We start from the raw sequence: 16,844 nt of genomic DNA on the forward strand, positions 1-16,844 counted from the left end.
GTCACATGGTAATGCGAAGGTCTATAAATTGAAACTCGCACACAAACTCGACCTCTTTTCCACCCAGTTATCAGGGAGAAAAGCACTACAGCCTCATCTGGCAATCATGAATGGCGATCACTACAGAAATATTAACCAACATTATGCAGAAGAATGCAGTCAGGATGACATTGGATCTTTCCTCTTTTCATCAGAATCTGTAGGGGAGGGACATCCAGGTACTTGTTCCGATTGTTTTACCTCGCAAACGCACATGGTTTTGAGAGGCACTGTTCTATGTCATTTTCTGAAAACGATCTTAGTACCAAAACCTCTGCAATTAAGACAGCATTCATAAGGAGTAGATAGTGTAATCGATCCAAACAACGTCTATACTTGTCGAAATGCGTTCAGAAGGTTGCATAGGCCGCCTTTACTTGAAAGGTTTGGCCAGACGAGTTTGTTTTGACTTGGGTTTCGTGTAACTGACAGCTCAACTTGGCAGAGGGTAGGTCAGTTGTAGCATTAATAATGCCGTGATCGTGTTTTGAAATGATGCTGTCTTTGATGGACAAATGATTTGGACATAATAGTCTGTCCTGCCTATAGAATTCAGCATCACAAAGTATGTTCCTGTGCTATTACGCACAGGAAAACTGGGTATTTGTTTACTAATGGAAGATGGTTTTGTGTTGAAGTTGGGTTGCAAGATACTGTCATTGAACTTCAACCCAAACCCACTTTCACTAGATACTTTTGTTCAGCAGTAATTCTAAAGCCGATTCATGCTCTCAAGTTTCAATAGCTATGTGTGTACCTTCTGCATTCTTGCCATGATCTATGTTTTGACAGTGGCCTGTAAACAATAAGCCCAGCGATTTTTGTATCTATTGTCATTCATGTGTACTTGTAAATTCAGTGTCAGGCAACAGGCTGTCTTCAGCTTGCACCATTTTGGTTTGTTTCTCAATGCTCCGTATCCTGTTATTAAAATGGGACAAGTGTGGCCAATAGCATCATGATCAACAAGACGAGGTGTGCCAAATGGCATGATCTGTCATAGGCGTCCAATGACAACGGTCACAATATTCCATCCGTAATATTCACAAATGTTCGTCACCTTTTCTCGAGACATTCAGAGATGACTAGCCAAATGTTAAGTCAGTTTAATGACAGTGTGGTCCCAGTTAAGTCTGTAAACTTCTCCACATTGTGTCTGCTTGTCTGAGTGACATATATTACGACAGATTGTGCGACAGTATATGGGCAGAATTCTAAGGGTGCCCCGTTAATGTCCTTACTTCTATATTCCTTCAAATGTACGATGTATGTATAGACACGTATCAAGGCTTTGTTTTATATGAACAGAGCATGTATCTCTCTCACTTACAATCATGATAATTGTCATATGCTCAAAGTTATGCTGATGTGACTAATTTAAAATCACTCTTGAACAGGCTTGTCACGGTGACTACATTAAATAGGTTCAAGCGTTTCACTTAGTTCTGCTGTGAGTACCTGTCTTGCGTACAAGAGGTGGTAGACTGTATTGTGTACGCTTTACGTCTGACTGTTGCAAGTTCTGGCCAGTGGATTTCAAAGTTTTTAAGTTAGTGGTCCTTTTTAGTGGAGTTGGATAAGTAAACAAAGTCAAATCCTATCTCGTGTTAATTTCGGATATATTTGGTTTGAAGCTAATCCTCCAGCAAGGTAGAGTTTTTGTAGTGAAGTCTTTTCATTACTGCATTGCAAGATTCTTAATACATATTCAATCAGTCTAATATGAATATATTAAGTTTGAATAAAATAAGCTTTCAGATACCAGATACCTTTCTGATAGAGAAAGTTGACATGATGGCCACAAGCTTGATCGAATAAACAATTACACATTCATAAATCATAAAATGTGTTATTAGTTTGTACTTTACTTCTAAAAAAAGGTAAAAAAATATGTATATAAATTCTACCTACCTACCCTAAATTTTAAAGAGGTGTAATTGGAACAGTATTGTTTTTTATATGTCCTAAAGTGAAGGTCAACATGTAGACACAGACAAGAGTGTACCAGGCAATGTCGGTCACGTCAAACTCTCTCAAGATAACCTCAATAGATTACCAAATGTTCTCATACATTCCACAAACATTTGCTCTAAGTATATTCAACAATGTCTGTAGAACCCTAAATTAGGTAATCTGTTCTAAATCAGTGTTCTTTATAACATTGCTTCTATTGGCATTATTACTAGTTAGACTTCATTTTGAGAATTTTGCTCCTTGTTCCTCAATGAATGTAAGCCTCGCCCTGTCAGTAGAGGGAATTCATGGCTGGATATAAGGTAAAATTATTCATTTCTAAATGCTCTGGCTCATGTGCAAAATCCTCTTTGATGTAAGAGCACTTTTAATAGAGTAGCTAATTTTTTCCTGTGTTGCGATTTATAGATAAGAATTGTGTATGCCATAGAACAGGATAGATTAATTAACATTAGCGTCCATGTGGAGATAAATTTACTGGTTTGAACTGGACTGGAGAAGCTTGTACTTGTTCACTGACTGGTATATTTCACTCGTGTCATGTACAACACAACAGTGAAGTGATGGATCTGTTTTGATAAACACTTCTTTCTGACATTTCCTAATATGTCAGTTTTTTATGACCGTGGTCTAGGGTCAATCCAGTTTTGAGATTATCACTTGGATTATGTGACTGGTGACATTTTAAAAGTTCTGTAATTAATAGGCTTTTGTAATGGTGTTTATTTTCCATCATTTCTTAGAGCTAGTGAAGAAATAACATGAGACAAGAGTAAATCTCAACTTGAGTTTGTAAGATAGCTAAATGTTTGATATTCACCTGCTATTAAAACTAATGGCCCTGTCTAACCTTGCGTTATTTTAGTGGTGTAAGCAATCATTTATTTTCCATGTATTCTTAATGACAACATTTTGCTTTGCAGACAAAATATGTGACCAGATCTCTGATGCTATCTTGGACGCACACTTGAAACAGGACCCCAACGCCAAGGTAGCATGCGAGACCGTTGCCAAAACTGGCATGATTCTGGTTGCTGGAGAAATCACATCCAAAGCTCATGTTGACTACCAGAAAGTCATCAGAAACACAATCAAACAAATCGGCTATGATGATTCTTCAAAAGGTAGGCCATTGCTCTTTCTGGATGGGCAGAAACTAAACGCTGTTTTGCATTACAAGGGAATTAAATAGTTTCTGGTATCATTAAGTATGATATGTTAACAGGTTAGAAGATCAATGCTAAACTTGCTCGACTCAATTATCTTTGAACAAAGCCCAGCATTTGTGTCTCTTCTTCAGGATTTGATTACAAGACCTGCAATGTATTGATCGCCTTAGAAGAACAAAGTCCAGATATCGCACAAGGTGTTCATGTTGCCAGAAATGATGAGGACATTGGTGCTGGAGATCAGGTATGTCAACAGTTATCTCCCTTGAATCTACACAGATATTTGTGTAGTTGCAGCTGGATAAAGAAAACGTTTTTACCTCTAAAATTGATAGTATCATTAAAAATTCCAAATTGGTAACACAAATTTCTCTATTCTGGTTGCTATGGTTATGACTAATATTCTGGCTTGGCAGAGTTAAATTGTTACAGGACCAATAAATAAGACTGGCTGACTGAGTTTGGTTTTACACCGCTTTAAGCAATATTCCAGCAACATCACGGTGGGGGAACCAGAAATGGACTTCACACAATGTACCCATGTGGGGAGTCGAACCCGTCAATAAATAAGAAGCCATTTCTAACAAAGCAATGATGTGATCCCCAGTTTGCCTGCCGAGGACAATACAGCTTTTCTCACCGCAACCACATACATTCCTGAACTATCCCAGTTTCAGCACTGGTCAGTAATTGTGTACAAGTTTACACTGAGTATGGTTTGTTACATTGTCTGCCATTGGTTGGACTTGATGGTGACATGATGATGCTTGTTTCAGGGTTTGATGTTCGGCTATGCCACAGATGAGTCGGAGGAATGCATGCCTCTCACCTTGGTGCTATCTCATCAGCTCAATGCCCGCATTGCTCAACTGCGTCGATCAGGCGAAATGGCATGGGCTCGTCCAGACTCCAAAGTACAGGTATGTGCAGTAAATCCAAGTATCGCCTGGTATCTTTCGATACAATATGGACTGACAATACCACTGGTGTCACAATACATCATGACAAATATTTGTAAAACATGAAATCAATATGGTCGTTTTAAATTAGAGGATAGTAATTAAAAGTATTGATATTAGATTCTATTGCATAACATAACATTCTCTCATTTATGGGTGAGTTTCTTCCCAGTTCTTTTGTTGAGACTGTTTCAGATGACTTCAGTATAAATATGTTGACATTATTGTTTCAGGTGACCATTGAGTACAAGTATGTTAAAGGTGCTGCCGTTCCCATCAGAGTACACACAATTGTGATCTCCGTCCAGCACGACGAAACCATCACACTGGAGCAACTCCGTAAAGATCTCAGAGAGAAGGTTTGCGACCGGGTCATTCCAAACAAACTTGCTGACAGCCAAACCATCTACCATCTGCAACCATCTGGAAGATTCATCATTGGAGGCCCACAGGTAAGGGTTGATGGTGTTCTGTCTATAGACAGTGCAGTAGTGGTGACAACCCTCCAATCATACATTTAGCTGTCTCTCAACTGAAGCAATTTATATGTAATTGGTACACTTCTATAAATAGTCTTTCCGAAAATTAGAAAGATTTCATACATGGCAACTCCAATCATAGTATTTACTGACAGGTTCTTTATTTTCAGCTGTATTGCCAGGTATCAAATATGCAGTAATAATATGGCGCACATCTTTACTTGTTCATAACTGTAATAAGTCAGTAGGTAGCCTAATGGTTAAAGCGCCAGTCAGACCAGAGTTCGAATCCCCATATGGGCTGATTTCTGGTGTCCCCCGCCATGATATTGCTAGAATATTGCTAAAAGCGGCGTAAGACCACATTCACTCAGTCATAAAATGTCAGTGTGTAGCATTGAACATCAAGTTATGCTTTTGAGTTGGAATTGTATTTTTACTGTTAAGAGTGTGTATGTAAAATTAAGACCTGTTCAGCCACTGCTGTATTTAGTAAAATATTTGTATACAGTTGTTTCAAGATAAAGTACAATCATTAATCAGGCAGTTGTAACCACGTGATAATTGTTGTTGCCAGGGTGATGCAGGTCTGACAGGCAGGAAAATCATTGTCGACACGTATGGTGGCTGGGGAGCTCACGGTGGAGGGGCCTTCTCAGGCAAGGACTTCTCCAAAGTGGACAGATCAGCTGCGTACGCTGCCCGATGGGTCGCCAAGTCACTGGTCAAGGCAGGACTTTGCAAACGTGTTCTTATTCAGGTGAGAAATCCTCTTTTTGACAAGTGTTCACTAAATCTTTGATTACTGAAGACGCGGAAGGTGGAGAGGGGATAGAAAGTGGTTCAAGTATTTGCTCAGACTAGTCATCCCAGCTGTGATATTGCTGGAATGTTGCTAGAAGTGGCGCTAACCCATACTCACTCACTAAAAATACTGCAAGTCAGGAAGGGAACTGTACATTGATGGTGGCAGCTGATATGCAGGTCCAAGTTGTCCTTCAGGGAGGCACATGTGCCACTGAGATCAGTGCAACCTGATATGCTGTACTGTTCCTTGACCATACCAGAAACACGTGACCATGGGTATGAATCCCAGTCTGTCACCTTATATTTCAAGGTTTGTAATCTCCATACCTGTTCACCAGATTTGTAAGCACCTGCATCGTTTTCCAAATGATTTTGGCCTCAAACCCAATTCTAATTCACTCTACTCTTCAGTTTGTTACTAGGTTAATTAGGTTTGAATACACTAGGTCAGACGAAATTTGAAAGTTCAGTACGATTATTGAAGTATGTGTTTTCTTGATTTGAAATGCTTGCAATGAAGTACCTAATTTCCTGTGTTTTTTGTTCTGTATCAGGTGTCCTATGCCATCGGTATTGCTGAACCCCTGTCCATCACAGTGTTCAGCTATGGCACATCTCATAAGTCAGAAGCAGAGCTCCTGGAGATTGTCAAAAACAACTTTGATCTCCGACCTGGAAAAATTGTCAAGTAGGTTTTCCTTTCTGAAATACTAAACTATTTGGATTAATTACTCTGTTGATGTGTTTATACCCTTGTAATATTTTGATCTATATTTTTGTGGCATTTGCCAGAGAAGCTGTTTATTGTTACTACTTTGCATGCTAATAGATAAATGACTATTAAATCTTTCCCATCAAAATGTTGAGAAAAGGATGTCGTGTCCTCACTCTTTCATTACATTGCATTCTGGTGTCCCCTGCCGCGATATTGCTGGAATATTGCTCTAAGTGGTGTAAAATTAAACTCACTCACTACATTGTGTAAAATTGCTTTCTTTCAGGGAGTTGGACCTGCGTCAGGCCGTGTACCAGAAGACCGCCTGCTACGGACATTTTGGTCGGCCAGAATTCACATGGGAGCAACCTAAGAAACTGAAGTTTTAAAGTTGTTGTATTTGCAAATATTTTTTTTTTATAAATGAATAATTTTATCATATGACTATTTTACTATTATAATTTATATGTGCGTGGAAGATCTGGGGATTTTTCGGGAGTTTTTCCCGGTAGGCCACAGTAGCTCGAAGGATACTTCGACGCTGTTCTTGCCCACAAGTACAGGGGATTGCTGGGGTCCTGGCAATACAACTTCCCATCTGCTGCTCTGGCAATTACAGTCTCGGATTTCGCCTTCTTGTTATTGCAAATGTGCAATTTACCTTGACTTTTTATATGCACAATCTGGAAGCACATTTGTCTTGTGTTTATAGAAATTTATGGAAAAGAGCACTCTTTATAAACACTCGGGCCTACTATCCAGCTGAATCTTCTCTTACAGAAGTTGTTTTCTTGTGAATGTGAGGGATATTACAACAATCATAATAACAGTTACATTTCGTGATTTTTGTTGTCTGCTGGGTTTTATCAATTTTTTACACCCAGTCGGAGATTGACCAGAGATATGTATATTCTGAAGTAATGCCGACATGCGATATGCATCCTAGTGAGGATGCATTTCACATTTTGTGTTGTAACTGTAGGTGTATATGCTTGTTGCAGGCTGTCAAGGTCATTTCAATACCATCAGTGGGGTCAGTGACCTTGGTTCTGAGACTTGTGTTCATATTGTCCATATTTATGGCTTTGCACCTTTTTATAGTGCTTCTGTAATGTAGTCTTGCACATTATCAACAGTATTCCAAGATGTTTACGTTTATAATGTGTGTTAGTCAGATCATATTTTTTCCTTTGAAAACAAATCTTTCATTCCTATTTGTCTTGCCAATATCAAACCTGATTTTGTTTGAGTTCTTGGCAGCCTGTTGGTGAAACCCATGGTGTTTTAATGAGGGTGTCTTGCAAAAGTATTGTACATTTGTTGGAGATTTGATCTTCAAGATGAACCTTCCTCATTAGGTGTTGAATTGGTGCAAAGTGGGTTGTGTGAGTAAGTTTGTGATGTGTCGTATCATCTCTGTCATCGTCCTCATCATCACCATGGGGCAATACCTCACTGTTGGTCACTGCTGTGACGCCTTGTGTGATTGAGACTGTGTGTATGTGAACAGCTGCAATATGTTTCAATTCTCACTCTCTTGCTGGAGGGCTTTGTATGAGATGGTAACAATAAACAGGTATTAAAACAAGTATTTGAGTTGTGTTGTATTGACAGTTCATGAACCAGGGTATTACCACCCTTGGCGTTTGTGCATTGTTTGATGGGGTACAAGGTTCTGGTTTTCTTAGTCCCCCTAAGGGTCATTAGCTACAGTAATTTGATTTGCTGGCCAACAGCCGAGCGTGACTGAGCTACCGTCTTTAAGGCCTGCTGAAACAATGAATACATGTATACAATGAGTGTGGTTCGGATTCTGGATGGTACTCTGTGTAATCCAAACTATAGTGAGTTTAGTTTTACGCAGTACTCAGCTGTATGGTGGCGGTCTGTAAGTAATCGAGTCTGGACCCGACTATCCAGTGATCAACAGCAGGAGCATCGATCTGCACAATTGGGAACCGATGACATGTGTCGACCAAGTCAGGCCTGACCACTCGATCGATCCAGTAAGTCACCGCTTACGACCGCACCGCTAAGTATAACATGTTACAGAGGAAATAAACTCTGAGGCATTGTCATTCTTCACAGGTTGGTTGGTTACCCACGGACTGTGAAGATTTTGAACTTACAAAAAGCGCATGTTAATTTCTTCAACCCAAAGAGAGAAAAGGATTATGGTAGTTTGCAAGTATGAAGTAGTGCTAGTATTTGGAAATGCCCCTGATTTCCTTGAGAACTTTGATTTAAGTGAGTAAGACTCTACACCGCTTGTAGCAATATTAGTGGCGGGGACACCAGAAATGGGCTTCACACATTGTACACATGTGGCAATCGAACCCGTGTCTTCAGCGTGATGAGCAAACGCTTTAACCATTAGGCTTCCCCAACGCCCCACTTTGTTTGAAACAAGCAGTAGTGCGAATAGGTCCAGAAGGGAGTGTGTGGATCCCATTTCTGTTTTCGAAGCTTGATGTTTGATATGGTAATGTAATGTGAAAATAGACATTTGATTTACTTGACTAAATGAAACCCCATTACATTGCCACTGCACTGAATACTAACGACCTTGTACCCAAAGAACGTTTTGTGAGTACAACTGATATTGTGACAGACGACTATACTTTACGTGACCTTGCAAAGTCTTCACAAAAACACCAATAGCCAAGCCCACGAGTACCAGCCAGTAATGAGAACGATATTACGAGTTATGCTCTGTGGGCAATCCCTTCAATTGTGAGCACCACAAAGCACCGTTTCAGTAGGTGCCAGATGTGGGCATGGTTATATATGAAGTAATATTGAATAGCTGAGTTGTAATCAAACATGATGGACAGGAGGGTTAGCCTTGTGAGGTAGAGTGTTCGCTTGTCACGCCGAAACCCGGGTTCGCTTCCCCACATGCGTCCAATGTTTGAATCCCATTTCTGGTGTCCCCATCTGTCATGTTGGGGAATATTGTTTAACTACAGGGCAAAAATATATATGCTCACTCACTAGATCCCCAGCAAAGCTTGAGCGGTTCATTTTAACAATATACCATTCAAGTAAATGTTTACAATTAAGACAATTTTACAGCAAGTTTGGGTACGTATGACGTAGCACATAAGCTCCGCCGCCTCCGTGGTGTAGTGGTTAGAGCGTCCGCCCGGAGAGCGGAAGGTCGCGGGTTCGATACCCGACCGCGTCATACCAAAAGACGTTAAAATATGGTACTTGTTGGCCCCTGCCTAGCGCTCGGCATTAATGGGTACAACAAGGACCGGTCGGCTCGAAGTCAGTATAATGTGTCTGAGTGGGGTATTCATGCTTAACTGCGGCATGGTATCTCAGTGGGCTAGCACCATAAAACCAGCTTAAGTCTGGGCTAGTACAAGCAGCCGCACATACACATACACACGCATGCACGTCGTCATATGAGCGAAATATTCTCAAGCACGACGTTAAACCCAATTTCACCTCACCTCACCTGACCTGAACATCTCAGATTACCCGACAAAGGTTCCCATTTGGCATTGTTCCTGTCCAGGGAAATTGTTAAACTGAGATTGACTTAAAACTCCAGGTCTGATGTAAGTATTTTGCATGTTTTATACGTGACAGCACAGCAGGCGAGGAATGAAACATCGACCAATGAATGAACTGATTTAACCCATTTGTTAACAATGAGTGTTAATCGATCTTAAAACAGTGGGACTATGCGCATAAGTGGGCGTGACGTGTCTTGGTGAAAAGGTAACTTTAAAGATTGGTCATTTAATTTTTCTCATTTTGTTTTTATAAATTTGTAGACATCATGAAAATAGCTTCTTGAAAGCATTTGGCATGATGAACAAGGGAGATAATTCTATGGATTTCAGAATTCTATATGCCTAATAATACAACACAATCTGTCTCTTGTAATTACAGCGTTTGTATTTTGTTTTCATTCATTTGTTGTAGCAAAGTTCCCTTAAGTTACACCACGTTCTTCTGTTTCTGACTTCTGCCGAAAGATGTTCATTACTCATTAGCTGTACCAAAGATAAATTACAGCTAATCCTCTTTGGTACAGCGAGGGATCAGTCATGGGGAATGGCACCGTCATAGAGAAGGATCCAGAATAGTATCAGGGAAATATAATTCTACGTTAACAGAATCATATCAAATATCATTGACAAATTCAGTTAAATACAACCATCACTATAAATGGCTCAACTACATTAAAACAATATTAGATAATTTTGGTATGTCGATTATATGGCATCCTCAATATATAGTTTCCTTTTCTTGGTTAAAAAATGCTGTTAAACTTAAAATTTCAGTTCAATCGCTTCAATTGCTTAACAACCCCATATCATCTTCTAAAGCTGTTGTCTATGAATGTATGAAATCTCATTATAATGTCCATCGGGCCCCTCCCAAATTGGATATGAATTTCATTATTTATTTCCATGTTCTAAATTTACTACCTCCAGAAATATGTATTTAAAGAATAATTTTGTAAACAATCTTAACTATTATAACATGTGAGCCCTATTTGAAACTAATAATGTAAATCTATGTAAATTTCTCTCCATCATAATGTCTGTCAATATGACATGATTAGTTTATTCATACATAATTGCTCAAAATGTTTTAGCAGTGTAACCAATAATACTGCTCAATAATGCTCAATAAAGCAGTGTAACGAATAATACTGAGCCTAAGTTTGCTTAGACTGAGCCATACTCTCAATTGTGATATATTTCTGAAAAATACCCCCATAATGTTTTGCATGTGTTCTATAAGCTTACGGTAATAAAGTTGATTCATAGAGTTGCTTCCCTTGGTCGTGCAAGCCTCGACGAGTTTGAATACCAGCTTCCCTTGGATACCTCGTGCTCAGTCACCATGGAGAAGTGCTCCCTCCCAGCTAGACTAAGGCTTAGTCTCTGAATATATATAATTTTGATAGTTACAAACAAGCCCATTTATATTGAAAAGGAGCCCTGAACCTAAGGAAATCTAGACTTGCTTTATTTAGGGCTTTAGCACTGCAGAGAGAGCTTGGCAGTAGGGAAATTAATGTGGTTCAGGGACTGTGAGACAGACTACCTCCCAGCTTACAGAGGTCTTGACCAGTGTCTCAACCGACTGAGACAACAACTTGAAAGTGGAAGAAGATCGCCTATTCAGCTCCTGGACGCAGCAGGTCACTTATTGAAGCTTCAATAAACTCAGACATCCATGAACTACAGTACAGTGTACTACTTAACAGCCAGTGTTACTTTGATTATTGTATCATATTGTACTATGATTTGCTGTGAATAAAAAATATGAAAGTAGAACAATTTTTTTATTTTAATGCAAAAAGCCATGTTGTCTACATGTGCTACTTATCAAATTAAAGGAAAACTAAGGGGGATTCCATTTATATCTGAAGGGGGTAAACTTATTACTCATGCATGAAATAACAGTCACCATACCATGAATTGTTGTTTTTAAGACTGTAGGCGAAATGGGATGTAGGCGAAATGGGAACATGCCCTCCCAGCATGTCACTTTGACCTCACTCCTTTTTTTGCCACAACAGGCATACATTGAAAATGAAAACTTTTTCTCCCCAAACCAACTGATAAACTACTGGTCAACAGCGACATCTAGACTTGTTGAAACAAGTGAGCCCCTGGTTAAACGTTTATCGTGAAGTTGTCCCACTACGTAACCTTCTTTTGGAGATTTATTGTGCACAGTACTTACATAAATTACATAAATGAATTAAACTCTTTCAATGAACCATTTCAGCAGCAACACATTTAATTTCTGTACATACGCTTATATGTGACGTGCGGCCAAAACTATTGTTTCGTGGTCGAGGACAGCACACCATGTGTTGCTTGTGTGATCGATCTATGGCTGAACTACAGCCTTTCGGGGTCGAATGAATAGAAATCCTGACAATGGTTTCGATTGTTCATACTATTCGACCTGTGTAAACTAATCTAAATATTTAGGATATCATAAGATGACAACTGATCAGCACGTTCAATGTCCATAACATTGTCGTTACACGTCCAAATGCGAGACAGTGGTAAATCAACATAGGCGGATCCAGAGGGTGGGGTGTGCAGGGGCGCACACATCCCCCCCCTTTGTGCTGAAAGTTTGTTAAATGACCATTGAAACTCAGGTGAAAATGAAGTGTGCACCCCTCCTTTTCTCAATAGTATGCACACACACACACCACACCACACACACCCTTCTCAAAATGCTGTATCCGCCTCTGATCGACAATATCATAAACTCAGTAACAGGTGAGCAGCGAAAATAGCATGAAGTTTCAGACAAGGCTTGCCACATTCCGTGCAACTCTGTTGCCAAATCACGAACAATATCTGTCGGACTTGGTACAAAGCGTCATCCCACACATGCTCTGCAAGGAAGAGATCCGTTGAATTTGCAATCTAAGTAAACTTAGACTCAGTATTATTCGTTACACTGCTATACTGTATAGTAGTGTAACGAATAATACTGAGCCTAAGTTTACTTAGACTGGTTTAATTCGCCGACCAAAGCAGCACTTGAATACTGTACTGTTGAAGAAAAGTCATATAGCAATCCTAGTCGTGACAGGCATTATGTTGAAATGTCAATTCTGTTCCATGACGCTGAAGAAACGGAATTGTCACTGGTCCGAGCATCTGTTCTCTGTAGCCCACACCTGTCAAACTGCCCTGAACAACAACTGAAGGGGTTTTCTGATGTGCACTTATCCCCACCATCCCACCCCCTCAACACCTACGGACCGCGCCAATAGCCTCATGACGTACAGTCCTGAGTCGTGGCATGATGGCTTTATAATTCAATGAAATATAGCGAAATTGCACACTGGGAATGCAGACTTATCCGTCTTTGGCACCAACTCGAGGAAAGTCAGTTTGAGTGTCACATGGAGACGTGTGGTGGCGCTGAAGTCAATACCTCGTGTGACCACCACGGGCATCCAGAACTGCACGGCATCGCCTCGGCATCGAACGAATAAGTCAGAATCTCGTGTTGCCCAATCGCAGCCCACTCTGCTGTAGTGCCTGTGCGAGTTGCTGAAGTGTCTGGGGCTGAGGGTTACGGCGTCGCACCCGTCTGTCCAGGGCATCCCACAGATGTTCGATCGGGTTTATAAGTCCGGTGATCTTGAGGGCCAGGGGAGCACATTGATGTTGCGGTTCTGGAGGAAGTCTCTAGTGTGACGTGCTGTGTGGGGCCTGGCATTGTCCTGTTGAAACAACTCCCTCTGGAGATCAATGATTGGAAGGAGGTGTGGGCGTAGGATTTCGTCACAGTACTGTTGACGGCAGGGGATCGTTCCCCACATCATAACACCTCCCCGGCCGAATCTGTCCACCTGGGGAACGCAAGCGTCGGCGAAACGCATTCTTCCATCACGTCGTTCCAATAGAAATCGTGATTCATCACTGAACCAGATTCTACACCAATTCGGTAGGTTCCAGGCCTGAACGTTGGTGCGCCATTGAACTCGATGTCGACGATGTTGTTGTCGAAGCACAGGGCCAAAATAAGGTCTTCTGGCACGTCAACCAGCTTCTCTCAACCTGTTCCTGACGGTCTGTGCAGAAAGCCTCCTCAATCCGGGTATTTGTCGAGCGGTACTGGTCGCCGTAGCTGTTCAATGACGCAGGTGATGTACCCGGATGTAGCGATCCTGCGCCGCAGTGGTCGCTCGAGGTCGCCCACTACGAGGGGCATCTGCTACCGCATTCTGCCGGCGATATCTCTCCCAGAGCCGTGAAATGGTGCTTTTGTGAACATTCATGCGTCGGGCAACTGCACGTTGAGACTGGCCAGCTTCAAGCAAACCAATGGCGATATGACGGCTGGCTTCACTTAGACGTGGCATTTTGCGTTCGTCAACAATATTCCAAATACAGTGCATAATCGACAGACAGCGATCAACCTTTTATACCCATCATTGAGACTATCTGATCCCTAGCTTTCACGTGCATTACATGTGAATTGTGTATTCTGTGATACCACACGCCGAAAGTGAAAATCATGCTGTTAAATACGGGTATTTTACGGATGGTGCGTTTTGTTGTGATGTTTCAAAACATAAACACCATAGGACTCATAAACAGAGAAAAACCTTTAGTAAAATAAATCACGTTTTAATTCATTGCTACGTGAAATTTCTATTTTCATGATGCGTTTCTTTTTTGGGAGAATATAATATCCATGATCCAGATATAAATGATGGTAAATATGGAAGGAATTGGCAGGGACGGGAAGGCGAGTTAGAGACACGTTCGACACAACGGGGTTTAACCGTAAGTAACTCTGGTAACACATCTCTGCGTGAACCACTTGTCGTAAAATTGAAACGTATTATGGCCACTGAAACATTGTATGTATGTGGGTAACCGCAGTTGTAACTTGATTGAAATGGACCTGAATATACTTTGGGTTGGCAGTGTGAAGTGCACTGACCTTATACAGAACGGCTAACACTGTCACACCCTTCTTCCGTAGTACCTGGTGGGAATGGCTACACAAAGGCGAATAGAGGTTTGGTGGGGTTCATAAATCTCACCAAACGTACACTGGTCCTCTTACCTTCATAAAGAGAAAGACATATATGACCTTTATCATTGTTGTCGGATAACGGATCCATGTTCTGTGTCCCACAGTAAATCTTTACAGATCAAATAATAAACAAATTAGACGCGGGAGGTCACGTGTGACCCTGTCAACCGAGGGGCCGATATTTGTTGTCCTGCGTTCCTTGAAGAAGGTAGACACCTATTTTCGTGGGTCTGAATCGTGGCTCACCCTGAGTTTTTGTCTAGCCTGTAAGCACCACATCCAAGCTCGTGGGTTACACAAATTGGTAAACATTCAAGAGTTGCATCACTTCCGGCTTAGTTCGAACATTAAGATGCCAACCCGTGATGTAACTAATAGGGTACTGTTGAAATAGCATTCTAAGATGCCTAGCTGTTAGAACAATCGGAAAAAAATACATTATCAGACATTCTACCATGACTTCAGTAAACACTGGATTGTGATTGGTTAATTAAAGTCATTCAGAGGTATATAATCACGTTATACAGGTCTCTGTTTTCCGTGCGCAATCATACATGGTTTACGGTAATGCACTATTTTTGTCTGCCCACTAACATGGCGGACACCAAACAACCTGCCGATGCATCGATAAATTACGGCGATTTTACTGTCGGAAATTACACAAATGTCTTTAAAGATGGATTTAGCGATGACGGGCACGACTCACTACTTGCGTAAATCACAGCAATAGGTGTTTATACATACAAAAGTACTTCGAAAGCATGGAAACAAATATTCAGTCGAACAAGATCAAAACATCGTCTGCTTTCCGAATAAAAATTCAGCAAAAACAAATATGTTTACGTTGATTCTATGTTATGTCAGAATAGATCCAGCAATAGACTGCTACAAAATTTCCGTGTTAAATTAATTAACAGCTTTCGTCAACGATATCGCCACTGATCTTGATCCGGTAACGGAGGATGCATTAACATCGAACGCCGAAGAAATTTTAATGCCTTCCGTCCACATAAATAAACAGTTGGGTTATCAATTCAAACAAAATGATATTTTGAAATTTGTACTGTTTCAAATTTAGCGGTAGTAAAACACAATTAGATCTACAGAATCTGCAAACCGTTCTGTTTAGCCCAACATATTTTTTTTCTAAATGTATAATATCGTTGAAAAAGTTATTTAGCTTAGTCATGATCCCTCTTATCCATTACACCGCTTGATCTAAAGTAGTCTATTAAAGTATAATTAATTACCTTACCGTGTTTATGCCAGAGGTACACCCTCGTGTCCTGATCCATCCTTTCGGAAATATCACCACAAATCTGACTCGCGAACATGCCAGCGAATCCGATTCAGTTTGAATTCACTACACTTTGAAGCCACTAGGTCACAAAACACTTTCCAAAATGTAGAAAATAATATCCGTAGAATCGAATTTGAGCACAAAGTACACACATCAGTGTGTAAGAGTCACCACAGCTGTCGCACGCAGACGTAGAGGTGCGTGAAATCGTCAAGTTGACAGGGCGCAAAATTCAACAGTATCTAAATTCGGTACAACGCGGACTTCTCGTTACAGCAAAAGCGCCCCTACTCTTAAATTTTGTACCAGTACCAGTAATTAGATATCAAAGACTATCTCAGTCATACAATCAGGTTAACCTTGCGCAAACTGTCAGTGGCTCTCCTGTCGCATCTTTCCAAATGTAAACAATGACTTCGAGAAAAGGTCAAGGCCATGAGGTTGCTGCCACTATTCTGGTGGGGAAAGGGTCTACGGTGGAATTTTCAAATGTGAACCAAGCTTTTTAAACTTATTTGATATATGTTTTCCAACTTATCAGTTAATGGTTGGTGATTGATGCATTGAAAAAAACAAAACGTGATTTGTTATTACTGAATCTGGAGTTTGTTAGTCATTGACGGTTTGCCACCAAACACCCCGTTTCGGGCGATACCACTTGAGATTGGAATGCGAGGCCGCTTCACGTCTTGACTCGTAACCAAAGAAAGAGCTCCACCTGAAATTGTTCATAAAATTGTGATGGTAGAATGGAGATAAACCTACTGTGTGGGAAAATCAGAGGTATATAACGAAATTATAATAGCTCTAAATTGTTCATTTAAAACCTCACGCTACGCGTTCGGT

General features: G+C 40.6%; 1 protein-coding gene across 1 annotated transcript; it reads left to right on the forward strand.

Moving 5' to 3' along the window:
- Positions 1-43: 43 nt before the first annotated feature.
- Positions 44-7,730, forward strand: LOC124286458 (S-adenosylmethionine synthase-like). The gene is made up of 8 exons (XM_046722836.1): positions 44-218; positions 2,937-3,137; positions 3,314-3,426; positions 3,959-4,102; positions 4,375-4,593; positions 5,198-5,380; positions 5,982-6,115; positions 6,429-7,730. Exons 1-8 carry the CDS (start codon positions 107-109, stop codon positions 6,529-6,531), a joined length of 1,209 nt encoding a protein of 402 aa, XP_046578792.1. The 5' UTR covers positions 44-106; the 3' UTR covers positions 6,532-7,730.
- Positions 7,731-16,844: the final 9,114 nt, after the last annotated feature.

The sequence above is a fragment of the Haliotis rubra genome, unplaced genomic scaffold, assembly GCF_003918875.1.
Source record: "Haliotis rubra isolate DU_JTF1 unplaced genomic scaffold, ASM391887v1 Scf383, whole genome shotgun sequence".
Taxonomy (NCBI): domain Eukaryota; kingdom Metazoa; phylum Mollusca; class Gastropoda; order Lepetellida; family Haliotidae; genus Haliotis; species Haliotis rubra.